Below are 21,846 nucleotides of genomic sequence, written 5' to 3'. Positions count from 1 at the left end.
CATTTGTTTCACATAAATTTAACATTCAGACCTGGTACTACAAAATGTCTTAGCACCATTTAGCTTTTCGTGATTTTTTTACCCATTAGTTTAGTCAATTCCTGATAAGTCAATACCATTGCATTTTGCCACGTATCACAGTAAAAAGGATTTATAGGACTGCAATTTTAGCGATTTGTGGCAAAAACACAGCAGTACCACCACATGCCTTATGATACCAGAGGTTATATGTAACTACAAATACATTTTATTACCTTCTTCACATGCTTAAATGGCATATTTCTGGACCTTATGAAACACGCTGCATGGGCATTTGGAACAGTATAAGGCACACACCCTGTTATGACGGTTGCCCATGAAGTAGCACTATCATCTATAAATTATATAACTGTAGACTTACGAGCATTCCATTACCATGACTGCTCATGCGTCAACATAAGAGCACCGTAAGAAGGCATTGGCAAAGTGAAAGATCAGCTACATTTACATGAATAGGCATCTTACAGACATGATTTATTTATAGGTTAACCAGCTGAAGGGTTTTTATCTTCTAGCGGTCCTGCTAACCTATAAACATTTGGTACAGATTATAAAATAAACAAAAAAAAAAAAAAAGATACCATCTCTCAACAGTTGTTAACCAAGGAAGACAAAAGTGATAACATTATTAAATCGGACAGACTGGTAGACTGAGGTAAATGTGCAAATAAAAAAGAAAAAACGGAGGTAGACTACAAAAAAGTGAAGATATTGGAGCTGTAAATAAATCAACCAGAAGCTTCTTTAGTGTTGATGTTACAGGGTAGGAAATTTCTACTGCCTACATATAAATGTGATCAGCAAACAACCGTATTCACACAGGAAAGTCATCTTCTCTTAACCGGCATTGACACTGGAGTTCTATTTATTTAAAAATGGATCCATTTTATCCAATGATGGTGATCAAAACTAACTACAGGATAGGTGATGAGTAGAGATGAGCAAAACCTGCTTCATTGCGATTTGTATGAGGGGCCCACTTGGCTTTTGAATCCTAAAGTCTGCGTGCTCCGTGGAGAAGGTGGAGACAGCCTGAGGATCGCCCGGAAAACATGGATCCAGCTTATGACTGTATCCATGTTTTCCGAATGATCCTCAGGCTCTCCCCACCTTCTCCACTAAGCAGACATGTTGGACCCCCAGTGATCAGACTATAAATAGAGATAGAGATTTCCAGATAGCCTTAGGGCTTTATCCAACTTTGCCAGCCACCGCTAATCAAATGCCAAACGATCGGGTTCGGATCGAGGTTCGCTCATCTCTAACTATAAATTATCCTGTGACAAAAAAAAAAAAAAAAAAAAAAAAAAAAAAAAAAAAAAAAAAAAAAAAGGAGAGAGATCTCATCCAAAAGCTGTGGCACTCACCAAAAGACAAAAAGAAAACATAGATAAAACACACCAAGTAATGATGGTGGTGGTGAGTAAAAATAAAGGTAGCGCTACTAAAAGAAACACTTCCGGGAAAACACTAGTTATGTCCCCTCAAGCCCAGCACTACTAGGCATAACACAGTACCTTCCAGAACTGTACCTGTAGTGTGTAGTGGTAGACTTCTTTGTCTAAAACATATTTAGATAAACACAGTTTCATTTCACAAATGGTGTGGCACACTGGGCACTAAGGGACACATTTATTATGAGGGTTTTTTTTAGAGTAATTGTTTTGTCTGCACCTTTTTTTTATGTATTTTAAGCCAAATATATCAAAATGTCAATTGCTGCAAATTATGCATCATGTATACTGCTAGACTTATCAATAGATTTTAATGGCAAAACTATCCCTTCCTAAGGGTCATTTTGGGAGGTGGATACACAAATATGTGAAAATAATATTAATTGATGACAATTTTTATATTAATTGAGATGAGTACATTCAGCTCTACAGACTCTGGCTTATGTATGTAGCAAAGAAATAACATTACACTGGAGGAGCATGCCATCATGACCTTTTTTTAATATATTTTCCGTCCAGTTGTATTACTGATAAACTAAAATAGAATGCAATTCCATTTATGCTGTGTAAATATAAGTGGGGGCCTTAATCCTCTTGTATGTATGTATGTATGTATGTATGGTGTATGCGATTTTATCTATTTTTTTTACCTTTTAGTTGTGCATTAAAAGAAGTCCGGGAAAATGAATAATTACAGTGCGGGTAGGGGGGTATAATAAAGAACCTATACTTAGCGGTGACCGTGCCCCCGCAGCAACGCATCATCAGTCACCCGCTCCCGGCCAGGTGTAATTTTCTCTCTTTCTTGGTCTGTTACAACCTGGCCGGAATGGACAGGACATAGCTCTCTCAGCCAAAGAGTGCAGCGGTGTCCCGCCCCAATCACTGACTGACTGAGCGAGGCTGAGCCGGTGGTGGCTGGCCACCAGCCGAGTCATGACGTAGCAGGGGGGAGAAGATGGACCGGGATGCAGCACTGCAAGGGCATGGGGACCGGTAAGTACTTTATTATGCTCCCCCCACCCTCTGCCAATACTGAATATTTTTTTATTTTCCTGGACTTCGCCTTTAAAGGAAGATGTGAGTGACTAATGTTCTGGGTAATGTGGGTAGATCTTAGCTTACTCCTATACAAGGCTCAAGTAGTGCGGTCCATGCGCACCCAACACTATCCAACACAAAACCGAAAAAGAATTTATAACGGATGCAAGACCAGTATATATAAATTTACTTTATTGTTTACATATCAGAAAGTGAAATTGTTTTTAAAAAAAGATACATCACAAGGGGGCTAGAGCTAATACAAATCCCCATAAAAACGGTGGATTAACAAGGTTCTTATATATAAAATATACCGTCACAGAGCAAATTACAAAATGATGAACCTATACATGTACTGGGCACTGGGCTGGTACTACATACAATAGATAAATATAACTCACAGTGAGTGAGTTATATTTATCTATTGTATGTAGTACCAGCCCAGTGCCCAGTACATGTATAGGTTCATCATTTTGTAATTTGCTCTGTGACGGTATATTTTATATATAAGAACCTTGTTAATCCACCGTTTTTATGGGGATTTGTATTAGCTCTAGCCCCCTTGTGATGTATCTTTTTTTTAAAACAATTTCACTTTCTGATATGTAAACAATAAAGTAAATTTATATATACTGGTCTTGCATCCGTTATAAATTCTTTTTCGGTTTTGTGTTAGATCTTAGCTTAGACAACAAACAAAAAATACACACGCAAACCAAAGTGTTCTTGTAAAAATATTAAATTACATAAAACTTCTATTGTGTTGGAGCCATACATGCACTTCCTGATGCAGATTTTAGAGGACATATGTGTTGTTCCCTTATATTTCTCTATTTTTGGATCTACCCCAGACCTTGGCGCAAATAATAATAATAATAATAATAATAATAATAATAATAATAATTGCATTCCACCATATTGGAAGTCCTGTGATTTTGAACTCCTTATACGTTTTTAATAAGAAGCTAAACACAAGAACAAGGGGAACAATTTGTGGTCATTGGTAGGAAGATCATAAGCAGTGTCAGGAAATATTATTTTACTGAAAGAGTAGTAGATAGTTGTAACAAGCAGTAAGTAAATGTAAACCTGCCTGGGATAAAACATATCTATACGAAGGTAAAAATAAAAAGGAACATAATATAAAGGGCAGACTAGTGTTCCCTGTAGTCTTATACAAAGGTTAATATTGACTGAGCTATAAAAAAAAAAAAAAAGTTTTGTCGTCCTGAGTAGAGGCGCTAGCCCTAGCCCACTCTTAGATATGGAATAGTCACATACTGGAAAGATCTAGTCCTGTATTATGCATAAAATATTGTTGCATTCACACAGAACAGAATTAATGTTGTTTCAAAGCCAATATAGATTACAGTCAGCATGTTAAGTAGTAGTATACATTTACCTAAATTCCTATTAGGTAACAAAAATTAGCATAATAAAAGCAGTAAATGTATCATATGGTGCAGTTTGCTATTGTATAAACCCATCTACTTGAACCACAACTTGTCAAACCCCAAAATGAGTAATTCTGACAATGGCATTTCTCTACTTTTTATGTACAAGTATATGCAGAATCATACATTGCTGTATGTGGCACTAGGCTTGGCAGTCAAAAATAACACTCTTTTTCACATTATTAGGTATTTTTTACTTCACCACTATGTACTGCAAATGTCCAGATATTCTCAAACTGTTGACTCTAACAAATTCCTTTTAGAAGCTATGGTCATGACAGAACCCATTGGAGACACAAGAAGCATTCTCATGGGAGTACCATTGAACCAGGAAATTAAATGTTTGTTACTGTACCCCATTCTAAGCAGTTATTACACAATGGCCATTCACCTAGTGTGTATGGGGGCCCCCCCAACAAAGAAAGGTCAAAGCCAAGAGGAACATTTATGTGTATGGAAGGATCGCTAGATTGTGGAAATCGAACAAAAAGAGCCATTGTATGTGACCTGCTTTAGAAGTGAGTCACCTAATGAAGAGTCACCCCATTGTAAACCATCCTTATTACAATGAATACCCATCCTAGTCTTTTAGGGTCAGAGATGCGGACACTCTACACATAGAAGAAACATGCAGCTCAACTACTGTAGAGCACTGCTAAATTGACAAAACCCCACATATACAGTATATCTCAGTATAGTGTACTTTAAATCCAGAACTTTAAAATGAAAACAGTTCTTTATTAGTGACTGTGGTGTGTAATAAAATATAAAATGATGAGTGTTATATATGGCGTGTCCACGTTGAATGAAAAGGTCACTTCAAGTGCACAGGGAGATTTTATTTTTGTGGCTCATAATGCATATAAATATTTCTGAAAGTGAAGGCTGATCCAGTTAGGACTACAGGTAGGGTGACATTGTGTTTCTGTTTACGTGTCGTGGTTTTCTTTCAATAAGTTGTTTTGCCAAGTATTTTTTTTTTTTTAAAAAGGCATTGTTAGGCTGGAAACACACACAGCAGCTTGTTTTTTTGGGAGAACTGCCCCTGCAGTTTTTGTGCCAAAACAAGAAGTGGATTCAAATGGGATGGAAAATATAAAGGGAGGACTTGTACTTTTCTGTTGGATCTTCTGGCTTTGGCCCAAAAATTGCAGCGGCAGCTTTCCAAAAAAACTGCTACTGTGTGTCTCCAGCCTTAAAGAGGATGTACCACCAGGTACGTCCTCTTTAACCTGACACAGGGAAGGAAAGGCGCCGTCACTCAGTTAGAATCAAAAGAGCCGCGTCATAGAGGGGAGGGAATTCCCTCCCACTGGTGGCAGGCCGGCCTATCTCCAGTGCTTGAGCACCGGCCGGTAACCGTGGAAAGAATGGCGCTGTACAGGGAAAGCGGGCCGCGGTTCGAAAAACGGAGCACAGCACCGGCTTCCCCGTGACAGCGCCGTTCTATCCCTGTGTCAAGTTAAAGAGGACGTACCTGGTGGTACATCCTCTTTAAAGAGGTTATCAGCATTTTGAGAACCATGCCGACTTTCTTCCAGAGACAACACAACACTTCAATAGAACAGAGTTTCAAAACCCCAGCCAAACTGGAGACAAGAGTAGTGTTGTCACTGTAAGTAAGTGGTCATGTTTTCCTAACGCTGTATAATCCATTTAAAACAAATGCACCATCAGGTGAAGTTAAAAAAAAAAAAAAATCACTGCCCTGTCAGCACTAGTGCAGGGATCCCGCTGGCGCGGTCCTTTTTTTCCAAATTGCTAGCCTATTCCCGTGCTTGGCGCTGTTTTGTTCTTGAGCACCGGCCCGGCTTGGCCCTATGCATTGGAGGCGGTCTCGGCACCCCAATGAAACAATCTCCCCTCTGTGAAGGTGCGTCACAGAGGGAACGGGATATTATTACACTGGGGGCCGATGAGCCTGTCCCCATTGCATAGTGGAGGTGCCAATTGCGGGAACCGGGTGGCCACTGGGATCCCTGCACCAGCGACAACAGGGCAGTGACAAAGCATTTTTTCACTCCGCCTGATGGTATGCTTACTTTAATAGTTCTAAAATGAATGTCAAAGAATGCCAAATGCAGAATTATTATTTAATTAGAAACACATTAATTTACTAAAACAGAGGGCCATGGTATAAGATATATGATGTTCAGATCTATTTAGAATGCTAGAATAAGGCCACCCTGTCACCTTAGCAGGCCCCTTAATGCAGAAGTCTGGCTCATTGTGTATCAATCATTATTGCAGCAATTAAACTAGCTCTCTAATATACACAAGAAGAATATAGGATAGAGCATAATATATGTCTGTTCACACAAAGTGACTAACAGTAAGTGTTTGCCATGTAGCCCACATTACGAGTGTTAACTGTTCTGTTTAAATCATGGAATAAGAACCTGTGGTCCTCCTGCTGCAAAACTACAATTCCCATCATGTTTGGAGAGACAAACTCAAGGCTTTGGCTGTCCAGACATGATAGGAATTGTAGTTTCACAATAGGAGGGCTCCAGGTTCCATTTCCCTGGTTTACACCTTAAAAAGTCAATGAAGTGTATCTGTTGTTTCCTGAAGAATCTGGCAGGACATAGTAACATGTCAAAAGTGTTCAAAAATAAAGATAAAGGGGCAGAAGCACTTACTTGAGCGCTGTGCCCTTTTGGCTATAATAATCTCTGGCAGCTTACATAAGAGTAAGGCCCCTATTACACAGGGCAGATATTAGGCCATGTGTAATAGACCCAATGATCAGCCAACAAACAAGCAAAACCTTGTTGGTCTGTCTGTGTAATAGGAGATATGCTTCCAATGAATAATAGAAGGGTCTGCGGGAATCATCCAGTGATCCTGCCTGTGTAAAGGCTCCTACCCTGCTAGTTATTGGCCTGGGTATATTAGTTTGCACACCACCAACCATGTCTCCCTGATCATAGCAGAAGAGACACCTTCTGAGGTGGTCTCGGCACCCAGGTATCCACCAGTGAAAACTTCTGACATGTTGCTATGTTTCTTGAAATGACAGGCTGGGTTTCCAATATGTGTTTGCTGTCTGCTTAACATATCTGTTTTATTGTAAAAACAAACGCAAAAACGAATGCCGTTAAATGCCATCCTTCAGGTTCACTTTTGCATCTACTTACATTAAATAAAAAAGTATTGAAACAGGATTTTTTTTTTTTTTACACAAACATGGTTGACAGCTTTTTCTGTATGTTATAACTAAACCTTTAAAAAACTGATCAGTTAAATTGACAGCAAAAACAGTGTGCAGTGTGGCACATTTTGTTTCACAGTTCTTGTCTACTTTTTTCAACCAAAGCCTGAGTGGGCTGAAAACAGAATCTGTACACATATTTCCATTATAACTTTGCCCTATCAGTTCCACTCCTGATTTTGGTTAAAAAAAAAAAAAAAAAAAAACACACATCTGTGAACATAGTCTAAATTTAATCACTACATTTGCCCTGAAGTTTGTATTGTTCATTCTTCTTACGTACATTGGACAGGTCTGGTTATGAATGCTTGTAACCAATTAAAAACATGAAATACAATATAAAGACTATACATGAAATACCAGATAGGTATTACTGATTTCTGCAGGCTATAAAAGTCATCTTTTAAGTGAAAATGAGACTACTGGCTCTTTCAACTTTGCTCTTCAATCCAAACATTAATTCATGATAGTTTGAGAAGGTGGCAAAGAACAATCATTGCACGGGGGGGGGGGGGGGGCTGGTATCTTATTTGGGCAACTGAAGATCCTAACAGAACATTGTTTTGACCACTGTACTAACAGTAAGTATATTTTAGTTCACTACAAACCTTTACACACAACCCTTACAAAGTGTAAAAATATATCAGCCTATAAAGATGTTGAGAAAAACAAACAAACAATCTAACGTTCACAAATATGTAAAGAACGCTAAGAAACAATGGCGATCATGTAACTACCCACCTTCTCTAATTAGAAAAGCTGTTCTTTCCTCAAATGAACACATTCATAAAGCAAGACTCATAACATTGTACATACTTGTGAATATTACATTTAGGAGTTTGGGGATTGTGCTTTTGAGGTCTATGAGGTCTGAGGTATTTATTTGGTAGGAAATATACCTTATGAGTAGATTCAAGAACTTCATAATGATTAGTGTACACTGAACATTGCAGATAGGGGGCGTAGTACTACCTGAAGTGTAGTACTACCTGCAAAAGAGACTAACAAAGAAAAAGCCCAGTCAGCAAGCCATTTTACATTAATAAATGTATATACTACTTTGTTTTTCTTCAGTCACAAAATACATTAATTCAAATAGCACACTGTTTCTTGGGCCCATCATGTTTGGACACTGTGCCTTTGTATACTGAAATTTCTTAAATTGCACATGTAGCTATTCTATGTTCTCTGAACGTGCACCACAAGCAGAAATGGGGATATTAAAATAACTTAGTGCAGGAAATGTGCAGAAAGTCACTAGGAGGCACTGTAAAGCTGGCCATACACATTAAAGTTAACCAAACCAGATTTTGGCAAGACCAAGCAGCCATGTGTATTGGGACCTACTTACTTTGCCGGATGGCAGATGTTGTTGGAAGAGGGGACATTTTCTTTAGAAGATAAGTTACCACCCGAAAGATATTACCCTTTCAAAATACATGAAAGCTCAAATAAGCCAAGTGTGTATATGTACTTGGAGGGGATTGAAATTGAGGGGAGGGGAGGGACAGCTGTTGGCGGAACATACGTACTTGTACAAGGGTACAGAACATATGTTAACCATACAGAACAGCAAATTCTGCACTTTTGACTGGAATTTTCCTTAAATTTTTCTTTAAAACATGATTTTAATAGACATATCTTGCTGTTTATCATGGAATAAACACATAATATATGGGAAAGCACACAATGTTCACTAAGGCTACATTCACAAATGCGAGTCTGCAACTTGATTTATTTTGGTGCAGAGGCAGTGTACAGCAAAACCGTATCAGATCCTCAGGGAATATGGTACGTTTGAATGTACCCTAAACCTAGAGAGGGTAAAATTAAAAAAAAATTAAAAAAAGGAAGGAAACCTAGTTTGGTTGTACACCTTATTACATTCTGACCTATACAATTATTTTATCCCCGTATCCATTTGTCTATTGTCCATAAAATTACAAATGTCCAACACTGAAACAGAAACAATAGTTATTGTTGGGGTCCTGTGATTAAAAGGATAAATAAACACACAGAAAAAAACATTAGTTTTAGTAGCAAACATATTAACAAAGACAGCTTAGCAATGATGTGTGATCCATGAAAAATAAACCGACAGCCCTATGCTATGATCGTCTTCAAAACACATCAGCTTTCAGCACTCTTGTCTGTTTCTTTGGAGTGAATAGTATACATAAATGTTTGGTCAATGGTAAAGTCTGAAGGCAAGTTGCCACGATGCACTGCAATATGCTCACCCATGAGGTTCAAGGTGGAGCTGTAGTGTCCACATACAGTACATCGGTACATTAGAGCCCCAGCATGTGTCTTCAAGTGGCACTTGATGGTGGAGCGGCCTCGGAAGAACTTGTGACACACTTTGCACTGATAGGGTTTTTCCCCAGTATGAATGCGTCGATGGTAATTAAATTCACTGGTATGAGAAAAGCACTTTCCACAAACCTTACATGTATATTTGCTATGGACTGGTTGTCCAGTAACTGAATGATCATCCACTGAAAAATCATCTGGAACTTTTCTCTTTGATGCTTGAGGTTGCATTTGGGAAAACTCAGAATATCCAGGACGCTCTGCCGGAATATTTCCACATCGATGCTGGTTTAGATGCTGTCGGTAAGTTATTTCAGACTTGAAGCCTTGGGAGCAAAGATGGCAACGAAATAATGCTTCATCCATACTCTGGTGGACTGCCATATGCTTTTCCAACAAGTGCCGATCAAGGAAACTACTGGCACACACAGAACAGGAGAAAACAGATACAGACATGTGAGATAAGACATGCCACATAAGACCACAAAGTGTTAGGTGCCGCTGCTCACACAGTCCACACGACAAATTCTTTGTGTTAAGGTGCTCCAAGGCATGAGAACGTACAGAATGAAAATCACGTAACATGGTCCTATGACATGCACCACATGGCAATTCAGTACCCATTGCTCCCACAAATGTATTCACCTCCCCAGGGAGAGGTTGACCTGGATGAACTATTATGTTATGTTCTGATGTAACCCCTTCTTGTCCCCTGTGAAGGGTAAGTTGCCACTGGCTGAAAAACTTGTCTTCGCACATATCACAAGAGAAAAGAAATATTCCAATGTGTGATAAAACATGAGTAATCATAGCACCCCGATCATGGAAGCGGGCCTGACAGACTTTGCAACTACCATTGCGTAGCTCTATATGTTCCCGAGCATGTTGGCGGATATGCTGAAGGTTGGGTTCCAGCACTTTCTTGCAAACTTGGCAAGGCATTGCTTTGCCACTTCGACTTTCTCCCTGGCCAAATAATAACAGCTCATCTTCACTACCATCGCTCAGCTCAATAATTTCCCCAGATGGCCCAGAGTCTTCATCACCTGCTTCATCAAACTGTAACTCTTCCTCTTCTAATTCATCAAGGTGGAGGTCACCCATTGCTTCAAAGGCTACAGCAGATTCCTTAGGATTTCCACTAACAGATGAGTCCCCAGGAAAGTAACCAGTTTTGTTAAAATCACCATTTTGTTGAGTTTTAAAAGAAGGGCAAGTACTTGTTGGACCAAATCCGGTGTTCACTGAGCAATGAGAGGACTGGAACCTTGCTGAGGTGCTTTGTTCTTCAGTTTTTGCAGGCAGTGGAAAATGTGCTACTTGATTTATATTAGCCTCCTGGTCCTCTCCCTTGAATGAGCAAGTTCCGTCTCCTGATGTGCTAAAATTTTTGTCTATAGGAAGGATGTGGTTATCCAGCCCATTGCCCCTTGATTCTACTGGATTGGGTTCAGCTGATGTACTTGAACGTCCTTCACTAGAGGAAACTGAGCACTGATATTTCTGACCAGAGGAACCCTCAAGATCTGGAAATGTTGCATGACAGGCATTTATTAGGTCCTCCATGCCAAGCTTCTCAGCAACTTCATAGATAACTCCCACATTGATAAGGTCCGTAAATAGCTCAGAAGTGTAGATAAAGTTTACCACTTTCTCAAAATTGGCTGGTGTGATAAAGTCCACAACGTAAGTTCGAGCAGCATCTAACTCGGTGCTTGAGAACAATTTCTGAAAATAAGTTGCTGCAGAACCAAGCACAGCTTTATGGGCAGCAAAGGAGCGGTTTCCAACGACAACAGTAACATCGCAAAGTGTCCCTGACAATCGACATTTATTCAGCTCACGCAGCAGGTTGCTGGGGTGATCGCTGCTGTTGAGTTTGATTCGCATACCCATCTTAGTATGTCAGGGTGTAAACTGTATGCAAAGTTTTCACACCTGGACCTTTATTCTGATTATGTCTTCCGCATATGAAGAGGCGCCTCATCCCCCTTGTGCAGAGAAAACGTACCTAAAAAATACAAATATATAGTATGAACCTCACACATGATATACAGATGACATCTTTGTGTTTAATTCAGAAGGATTTATACAAGTTTGGATCTATCTGTCCAATTATACTGAAAAAAATAGAAATTATATGTTCATAATATAGTGTAATTTGTCAGATCAACACTCCAACATCAACATGAGCAAACATTCCAAACAGATGACCCAACAAAGGTATGGTTTAAAGAAGGTAAATAATCTTTTAATTATTTCTAACAATGCAGAGCAAATTGGGGATGTCACTGTCCATTAAAACCATGGGAACAGCGACCACAATGAAGTGACTTTTGGCAAAAACTTTTAGGGGCATATGTATAATTCGTTTTGTGCCATTATTTTGGTGAAAAAGGTGTTTTTGTGCCCAGCGTATATTTTTCGTAGCTTTATCAAGCTGTTTGCCCTAATTCTGAGCAGTTTACTTCTACTGCGCATTTTTTCCAATATTTTAATCTGAGAGGGCGTGGTTTATATTACCTACTTTGTAGCCAGATTTATCATGTATGATGGCAGAATTTGTTAGCCTCTCAAAAAAGTGCAAAAATTGCACAATATTTATCAAGACTGCTGCTCCTATTGATAGTTTTTACACTTGAATATAAAAAGTGCACTAGTGGGGAAAAAAATTGCGCTAAGGATACATTCCCCCTTTACGTTTGAGAAGGTTAATTTCCCTGGGTAAGGACTGCACTTCAGGGCATAGACTTGGGGCGGCTGTTCTCAAAACTGCTAAATTTAAATTAAAATGCCACTTGGCTTACACATGACAAAAGGCACTCAAAAATGTCATGTACCTACAGTAGATATGGCTTACTGTAGATTTATTCTAAGATTATTAAAGAAACTAAAGGTAACAGCCTGATGAATTAGAACCAAGAGTTCTTATTGAACTCTGTTCTGTTATCTGTGTACCCTTGAAATATACAGCAATTCTTTGGTGACTGGTTTTGTGCTGAGGGACTGGCACAATAGGTCTCCCCCAGGTAACTATACAATGGTAAACTTAAAAAGCACATGTAAGGTAGGTAACTAGGTAATCGGAAAAAAAGATGCAGGCTTGTAGTACTTACTACCTGTATCCATCCTGGTGGGTTATAGTCTAATTTTGCCTCTCTGGGTGCTAGTAATAGTCTCCTTTCCCCAGCAGTCTCTCCAGCTGTTGACAAATGGAATGGGCTTTCCCTTTGCTGGTGTGATACACCCCCTTACACTGCATGAGGGAAGTCCCACCCTCAGTCTCCATCCACTGCCCAAGTCTTCAAGCCTGCCCACATTACTAAGCCTGCCCACACTTCTGCAGCTTTTTCATGTACCTTTTGAAAAATTTTAAGCAGAAAGGAGACTCAACTAAGATTTAAACACCTAGTGGTGAGCTTTATAGTTGTTTTTTTTTGTGGAGCATGGGCGTCTGATGATTAAATAAATTAATTCACGCCAGACTTAAAAATGTCCCCGCATCTCCGGCGCTACGGAGATTTATGTAGAGACGGACTGTCTCTACATAAATCCCGTGCGCGCCGGTGTGCACGGCAGGAAACCTACGCCAGCTGAGAGCTGGAGTAGGTTTCCTGCGTATCTTTAACACAAAGCAATGATAGATCGTGCGGACTCTGAGTCCGCACCACCGTTCCGCCCCCTCCACAACTCCTCCCCGCCCCCCTGGCGTACGAGGCAGAAAGTGTCGATTTGCGAATATTTTATTCGCAAAACGACCATTTTGCAAATAAAATATTCGCAAATCAGTACTTTCCGCCGAAAAAACAAAGATACGCTACTTGATACATGTCCCCCTATGGGTTTACAAAGTTTAGTTTGCAACTGGACTGAAAACTGGCTTGAGGACCGTACCTAGAGAGTGGTGGTCAATGATTCCTATTTTGAATGGTCCCCGGTAATAAGTGGTTTACCCCAAGGGTCAGTACTGGGCCCCCTTCTGTTTGACTTGTTTATTACAAGTTGTTTATTGCAGATTACACCATCTAGAGTACACAATTTTGGGCTCCAATTCATAGAAAGGATGTCCTAGAACTGGAAAAGGTACAAAATTAAATTAATAAGGGGAATGGAGCATCTTGATTATGAGGAAAGATTAAAAAAAAATGATATAGTCTTGAGAAGGGACGTTTAAGGGGATATATGATTAATTTACGTTAATTATTTATATAAATGTCCCCTACAAGAAATATGGGGAAAAGATGTTCCAGGTAAAACCCCCGCCTGGAGAAAAAAAAAGGTTCAATCTCCGGAGGCGACAAGCCTTCTTTACCACGGGAACAGTGAATCTGTTAACAGTCTACCCCGGGTCACGACAAAAACAGCGGAGGGCTTCACAAAAGGCTTACACCAGTATTTCTTAAAGGGGTTATCCAGTGCTAAATAAACATGGACACTTGCTTCCAGAGACAACACGACTCTTGTCTCCAGTTCAGGTGTGGTTTGCAATCAAGCTCCATTCACTTCAATGGAACTAAGTAGCAAACCCAACCAAGCTGGAGACCAGAGTGGTACTGTCTCTGGAAGAAAGTGGCCATGTTTTTGTAGCGCTGGATAATCCCTTTAACATTTTCAAGTCAAGTACCTCCATGTGATGAGATGCTCCAGAGTACAATTAAGTAAAAATGTTGCCTTAAAAAAGGCTGAAACCACACTGCCGCCAAAGTCTCTGTATAAAGTCTATGTCAGCAATTGATTCCCAGATCACATCCACCATAATAATGTGACTGATCTGTAGAACCCAGTAATAATGCTCAAGTAATGAAAAATAACCCCCCCCCCCCCCATAGTCAGTAATAATGCTCCTTCTCCTGTGATAGGGGCAAGATATGCCCTCTTTTAGACAGAAAAGCCCCAGCAGCCAGATATGCACCCAGTAGCTAGGTATGGCTCTTGTAGCCAGGTATGCCCCTTGCGGCTAACTATGCCCCTTCAGCCAGGTATGACACATACAACCAAGTATGCCCACTGCAGCCAGATACAGTATGCCCCTTGTTGCCAATTATGCCCATTGCAGTCAGATATGTCCCCTGCAGCCAAATATCCCCCTCTCTGCTGTTAAGGATGTCATATGTTTAGTGAAACCATTACAATATGGCTCTGACTTTCTAAACACGTAGAGATGTTTACATTCCTTAAAGCTCACGTAAGTAGACACTAGTGCTACGTAACTAAAGCCCGTATTCCACGGGTCGTTGGAGGAGCAAACGAGCGCTGTCAGCGCTCGTTTGCTCCTCGTTCGCCGCTCGCTGCCGCCGCTATTCAACGCGGCGTCAGCGAGCGGGTGAGTGCGGGAGGGGGCGGCGGGGAGCTGCGGGGGGGCTGCCCGGGGGATCGCTAGATCGTCCGGGCAGCCCATAGGATACAGCAGCATCTGCTGCCGATGCTCCTATTCAACGGAGCGACGGCAGCAGATCGCTGCTATATCAGTCGCTTGTTTTTCAACATGTTGAAAAACAAGCGACTGCAACGATCAGCCGACATGAACGATGTCGGCTGATCGTTGCACTCTATTCCACGGAACGATTATCGTCCGTAGCGGTCGATATCGTCCGAAAACGAACGATAATCGTTCCGTGGAATAGGGCCATAACTCCTTTAGTACCTCAGCCAATGAAGTACTGACACAAGCCTTAGTAGATGAACACACGCCCCCAGGATATATAAACTGGCTGCCATCTTTGACTAAAGGAGATCCACCTTTACCATCACTGTGTCAGGTTGTTTGATTCTCAGTGCGCATTACAAACTTTATAACTTGTAATTTGAAACAGACAGTGAATAGGACAGCACTCTATAGGTGCATCCATAATACTGCTAGGTATGCCCCCTGGAGCCAAATATGTCCCCTGCAGCCACATATCCCCCTTGCAGCCAGATAAGTCCTATGGAAACAGATATGCCTCTTGAAGCAGGATATATCCCCTGCAGCCTGATGTTCACCTAGCCAGGTATTCCCCAAGCCAGATATGCCCCATTGAAGTCAGACGCGTACCCCCTGTGGTATGCGTACCACAGGTTGAGAAACCCTGGCTTGGACAAGTTCTTAGATGAAAATAACAAATGCATTTTTATTGAATCTACCCATCCATCCCCCTTCCCTTTACTCCATTCCCTCCTTGGTTGAACTTGGTGCACATGTGTCTTCCTTCAACCGTACCAACTATGAAATTCATGTAAATCATGTAAAATAATAAATTAAATTCACCCGCCCCCATTGCGCCATTCCCAGTTCCTGCTGACAGTCACCAGATGTCATTTTTGGCTGGAAATCACATACCCAGCTGAGCGATTGCCTGCACAGCCAGTCAGTGACTGGGGCAGTGTTCCACCCCAGTCACTGATTGGCTGAGTGGGCAGTCACTCAGCTAGGTGCATGACATCGCAGCTGGAAGAGCAGCAGGACACCAGCAGCTGGACCCGGGAATGGTGGTACGGATCACGAAGAGATACGTCTAGGGTGGCTTCACACATACCGGACCCGCAGCTGATTTTACCCTGCGAGTTTGCAGCAAAATCCGCTGCGGATCCTGGTATAGTGAACGCCTATGGGGTCACATACCCGCAGCAGAATTTTTATTCTGCTGCAGATATATGACTCGGCCCCTTTAACCCCCGGCTGTTCCCCACCCCGGCCCAAAGCATACATTACCTGCTTGGCACCAAGGCTGTGTAAAGCTCCTGACTCCCCTTGCTCCTCATCAGCCAATCAGTGCTGCCGTGCGAGGAGAGCCGGGAGCTTAACACAGCCGCGGCACCAAGCAGGTAATGTATGCTCCAGTCCAGGGGCAGCCCTGGAGCATAGATCACTTGCTCCAGGCTCCTGCTTGCTTCGGAGCCTCCGGCCGATCAGCCAATCAGTGTGCTGCAGCAGAGCAGCACACTGATTGGCTGACCGCCGGGAGATGCTGTGAGGCCCCGAAGCAAGCAGGAGCCTAGAGCAGGTTGTGTATGCTCCGGGCTGGGGTTGCAGGGGTTAAAGGGGCTGGGTTACATATCCGCAGCGGAATGAAAATACCACTGTGGATATGTAACCCATAGACCTTCACACTACATGGATCCTCAGCGGACTTCGCTGCAAACTGGCAGCATGAAATTCGCTGGGGACCAAATACAAGAAGTCCCCACCAGTAGAGTGTTATGGCTCAATGTGTCCATCAATCACATGACTGCCTTCTCTATAAGTGAGCAGATGACCTGCGTTTGGTCTGTTTTTTCAACTAGCACAAAACTAAAAAGCTGCCTTCAGGAGACTGGACCTGAATACAAGCAAGTATAGCTTTGTCTATTAATGGAAATGGCAAATGTGCTTTATTTCACATCACCTGCTAATTAAGATTTTGTATGTTATAACAGTGACACTTTCGAAGTCTCCAAAACTGGAGCTGCCACAGCAGCCAGAGTTTAAAAAAAAAGAAAGAAAAAGAAAAACAGTCCTCACAAAACAAGTTGGTGACAAATTTAAAGTGACTCTGTACCCACAATCTGCTCACCCCAAACCGCTTGTACCTTCAGATAGCTGCTTTTAATCCAAGATCTGTCCTGCGGTCCGTTCGGCAGGTGATGCATTTATTGTCCTAAAAAACAACTTGCAGCCCTGTGTCAAACTGCCATGGCCTAGAGTGTCCGTGCATTCGGCTGGCACAACCTCTCTGTCCCTCCTTCTCATCATTAGGAATGCTCCAGACAGGTAGTCTCCTATTCATCAGCTGTGAAAACACTGCACATGGGCTGGATCGTTAAGGCACCTGTGCAGTGTTCACTGCAGAGGAACAGGAAAAATCCTGCCAGTGGCATTCCTAATGATGAAGAGGATGGGGTGGAGGGACGGAGTAGTGGTGCAAGGTACGAGCACAGATACTCTAGGCCACTGCAGTTTGACACAGGGCTGCAAGTTTAAAAGTTGTTTTTTAGGACAATAATTGCATCACCTGCCGAACGGATCCCAGGACAGATCTTGGATTAAAAGCAGCTATACGAAGGTATTCCACAACTATGGAATGCTGCACTCTTAAAAAAATGTCCATGACCAGAAAACAGAAAAAAAAAGTCATACGGGTAGCAATAAGCATTTAATTCCCTGTGTCTGCAGAAGTTGGCATCCATTTTCTGCAGCCACAGGGAATCAGACACTAAGAGTTCGGGTTTGGATAATGTTGCAGAACCTGAACATTTTGACAGATTTGCTTAGAGTGTAACTATCATTTGTAAAAACTTCTAACATATCATAGAGACATGTCAGATGTGTATATCAGTGGGGGTTAGGGTGCTTAGAATTCTACTTTGTTATATGAAGAGGAATTCCATAGACTGCTAATACAAGCAGTCTACTGAATTATAATTGGGAGCCAATGGAACCTCCAGACGGAAGTTCCATAGGCTCCATTATAATTCAGTAGACTGCAGTTATAACGGAGATGAAGGGGCAGGGCAAGGGCTGCTAAGCGCTTCTGCCCCTTCATTCTAGTCTCAGCACCCGACCCCACTGATATGCACTCCTGACATGTCGCCACTAATTGTAGGTATAACATTTTATATTTTCCTACAGACTTGCAGCTATCAACGAAAAATGCACAGTGCAAAGTGTGAAACCAGCCTATAGCCATGTTCACACACTGCCTTTTTTAGTAAAACAATAGCCGTTACTTACAGCCTTTAATGATTTCCATTGAAGTCTATGAAAACAACGGTCGTTAGTTCACACAATGCATATAATAACGCCCGTTGTTCGCAGCAGCCATCAAGTTAATGTTAAAGTGACTGTACCACCAGGCCCAGGAAGAAGCACTGGAGGCAGGCCGACTCACCCTTAGTGGGAACTCCAGCCCCTCCATGACGTGACTCCATTAGAATCAATGGAACCCTATTATAGAGGGGCTAGGGTTTCCTCCCACTAAGGGTGGGTCGGCCCGCCTCCAGTGCTTCTGCCTGGGCCTGGTGGTACAGTCACTTTAAAGTGATATTGTTACCCCCTTACCGTATGTGCATCCACAAGCTTAGATGCTGCAGTCAATATATACCTGTATAACACTTGTCTGTGTCTTCTTTCTGCTCTAATCGTTTCAGTGGACAGTGGCTCCTAGGCCGGGCTTCATGGCGGTTGGGCCCTCTACCCATCCGGGAGATAGAGCCTAACGTCACTGTCCATATAGGAGAGATGGCCTAACTGCCATGAACTCCGGTGCAGATATGAAGATATGGCACTCACCAATTGATGTCTTCGTAAAAAAGGAAACTTTATTTCTTCCACATAGGATTTCAGACAGACACAAACATGTTGAGAGGAAGCAATCAGCTCTTAACTGCTGTTAAGAGCTGATTGGGCCTCTCACCATGTTTGTGTCTGTCTGAAATCCTATGTAGAAGAAATAAAGTTTCCTTTTTTTACGAAGACATCAATTGGTGAGTGCCATATCTCTTCATATCTGCACCGGAGATTATTGCTACAGTCTAGTTTATGATATAGAGCACCACCGATGTCATTCAGATTTATGCATCTTTAAAAGCCCGTGTTCCCAGTGTCTATAAATCAAAGCCGTAGTGCCGGGATCCCTTATCTTTTTCTACCCCGTCTGTTTCTAACTGCCATGAAGCCTCGCCTGGATGACACTGTCCATATAGAAGACATGGCCAAACTGGCATGAAGCGCTGCCTAGGTGCCACTGCCCATCAACATGGCCTATAAGTAACTTTTTTTTCTCAGCTTAAAACAATAATTCAGTTTGCTACAAGTGAGTATATTTACTACCTTTGTATGTGTATATATTTGTTGCAAAAAAATATAACATTATGCATTCACAAATGTGCTGTACATAGCCACTGTACATCAGCGACCCACCCTCCTAGGTTTGTGTAGTAATGTGATTTTTCCATAGAACAATCCCCATACTGTACCCTATTAAATAATGGTTTTAATCTTTTTTTTTTAAATTACTTTTATAAAAATCTTACCATAATATACTGCCGTCACCAGTCTTGTCTCTCTGTGGTATGTAGGCTGCAATGACAGAACATCATGTGACTTGTCTTGTCCAGTGGCTGCTACAACCTCACCGCAGCCCTACAGTAATTGGACAACTGGGTCACAAAGTGACGTTACTGTAGATTCAGCGTTACCGATTGATAGACCTCACAAAGATTGGAAAGCGACTGGTAGAGGGGCATGGATGATTCCTACAGTGCGGCTCTGCGTTGCAGCTTAGGCTTGTAATGGAAGCCGTGATGTGGTATGACAGGTCTGTGAGGTGTCCATTGCAACCGTTATCCAGAGGTGAACACCTGGCAAAGCCTCATACAGACAGTTGTGGTATCCAATATATATATATATATATATATATATATTCCAACTGTATATTTAGCGGCACCACCACAGGCGATAGGTTCCATGTGCCAGCGGAACGTACTTGACCGGAGTACTCAATTTAAATATAAACAGAATTTCCGCAGCACAACTTGTAATGAAAAAACTTGTAAGTTTTTTCATTACAAGTTGTGCTGCGGAAATTCTGTTATATATACACACACACACACACACACACATATAGTTATTTTTCCCCATGTTTCAGGAATTTTTGCAATAAATCTGAAACAGGAAAAACATGATGGAGGTGTTCACATAAAAAGCCATTGAGTCACATAGAAGTGTATGTAACTGTAGTGACTAAACTTTTTATATATTTTCACATTGCACAAAATTCTCTTCCACAGCAATAGTGGTGTAATATGGTGAGCAAGAGGTAACCTGCGGAGATGGGCGTACCAGGGGAGGGATGCAGTCTATACATAGCAGCAGTGAGAAGAGCAGTGCAACAACTGCACAAAGCCTCCATAGGGAAGCCACAAACAAGTTCCCATCCTCTCTGTGTGACTAGTAGATGCAGCTGTCCCGCTAGAGATGCTGGGACTTGTAGTTCCTCAGCAGCTGCACACCTCAGGCCTGCAGGGTGAGAGGGCACAGTTCAGGACACAGGCTTGGTCTATTGATAGGACTCTGGATGTAAACATATATCCCAGGGAGGGTGCCCTCCTGTGTGGGGAAGCAGCAGCCCTGGCCCCCCTCCCCGGCCCCTCACACTGCACGCCCACTAGTATATAATAAGGAGGGCACAGAGCGGGCACATAACCATACAATCTTACCCAAGACTCCTCGATGCCTCACCGGCCGGATAACACAAAGGTAGATGCTAGATCCTAGTGAGCTGAAGGACCTTTGATGATGTCATGACCATGTGACTGGTCACATGTGTGGGAGGAGTCAGGCGTGAGGCTCTGCTGCTGCTGCTGCTGCTGGTGGTGGAGGAGTTTCATGTGGTTCTTTTCATATGAATAGAGAAGAAATCAGGCGATACCTTTTAGAGGCTAACTGAGTATATGTGACTGTAAGCTTACCAGAGTCTAGCTCCCTTCTAGTTCTTCTTATATGTGAGAGTGTGCTGCCTGCCCTGTACAGCTCTGCACCGTATGCTTTATACACACTGAGCTCTGCGCTGTATGATTGTGTGTATATATATATATATATACAGACACACAGCTCTGCACCGTATGCTTTATACACACTGAGCTCTGCGCTGTATGATATATGTATATATATATATATATATATATATATATATACACACACAGACACACAACCCTGCACTGCATGCTTTATATACACACTGAGCTCTGCGCTGTATGATATATATATATATATATATATATATATATACACACAGCTGTGCAACTTATGCTTTATACACACACACAGCTCTGCACCGTATGCTATATATGTGTGTGTGTGTATATATATATATATATATATATATATATATATATATATACACACAACCCTGCACTGCATGCTTTATACACACACACAGCTCTGCACTGTATGCTATATAAATATATATATATATATATATATATATATACACACACACCCCTGCACGGCATGCTTTATACTTACACAGTTCTGCACCATATGCTCCATACACACAGAGCTGTGCACCGACTGCTGTATATATATATATATATATATATATATATATATATATATATACAAACACACAATCCTGCACCATATGCTCTATGCACACAGATCTGCACCGTATGCTTTATATACACAGCTCTGCTCCATATGCTTTAAACACACACAGATCTGCACCGTATGCTTTATACATGCAGAGCTCTGCCCCATATGCTTTATACACATAGATCTGCACTGTATGCTTTATATGCACACTGCTATGCTCCATATGCTTTATACACACAGTTCTATACCATATGCTTTATACACACACAGCTCTGCATCGTA

At 41.6% G+C, this 21,846-nt stretch overlaps 1 protein-coding gene across 3 annotated transcripts; it reads right to left on the bottom strand.

Moving 5' to 3' along the window:
- Nucleotides 1-7,717: 7,717 nt before the first annotated feature.
- On the bottom strand, nt 7,718-20,776 carry ZBTB39 (zinc finger and BTB domain containing 39). Of its 3 annotated transcripts, XM_069970402.1 has the most exons (3): nt 20,691-20,772; nt 19,506-19,551; nt 7,718-11,526 (listed from the first exon to the last, which is right to left on the bottom strand). In XM_069970402.1, exon 3 carries the CDS (start codon nt 11,409-11,411, stop codon nt 9,333-9,335), a length of 2,079 nt encoding a protein of 692 aa, XP_069826503.1. In that variant the 5' UTR covers nt 11,412-11,526; nt 19,506-19,551; nt 20,691-20,772; the 3' UTR covers nt 7,718-9,332. The 3 variants fall into 3 exon arrangements, with proteins under 3 accessions (XP_069826503.1, XP_069826504.1, XP_069826501.1); XM_069970403.1 differs by lacking the exon at nt 19,506-19,551 and having other exon boundaries at nt 20,691-20,776; XM_069970400.1 differs by lacking the exons at nt 19,506-19,551; nt 20,691-20,772 and adding an exon at nt 18,575-18,684.
- Between the last annotated feature and the right edge of the window lie 1,070 nt (nt 20,777-21,846).

The sequence above is a fragment of the Dendropsophus ebraccatus genome, chromosome 5, assembly GCF_027789765.1.
Source record: "Dendropsophus ebraccatus isolate aDenEbr1 chromosome 5, aDenEbr1.pat, whole genome shotgun sequence".
Classification (NCBI taxonomy): domain Eukaryota; kingdom Metazoa; phylum Chordata; class Amphibia; order Anura; family Hylidae; genus Dendropsophus; species Dendropsophus ebraccatus.
Note: the sequence above shows the minus strand (reverse complement) of the source record. Positions and strands in the feature narration are given on the sequence as shown.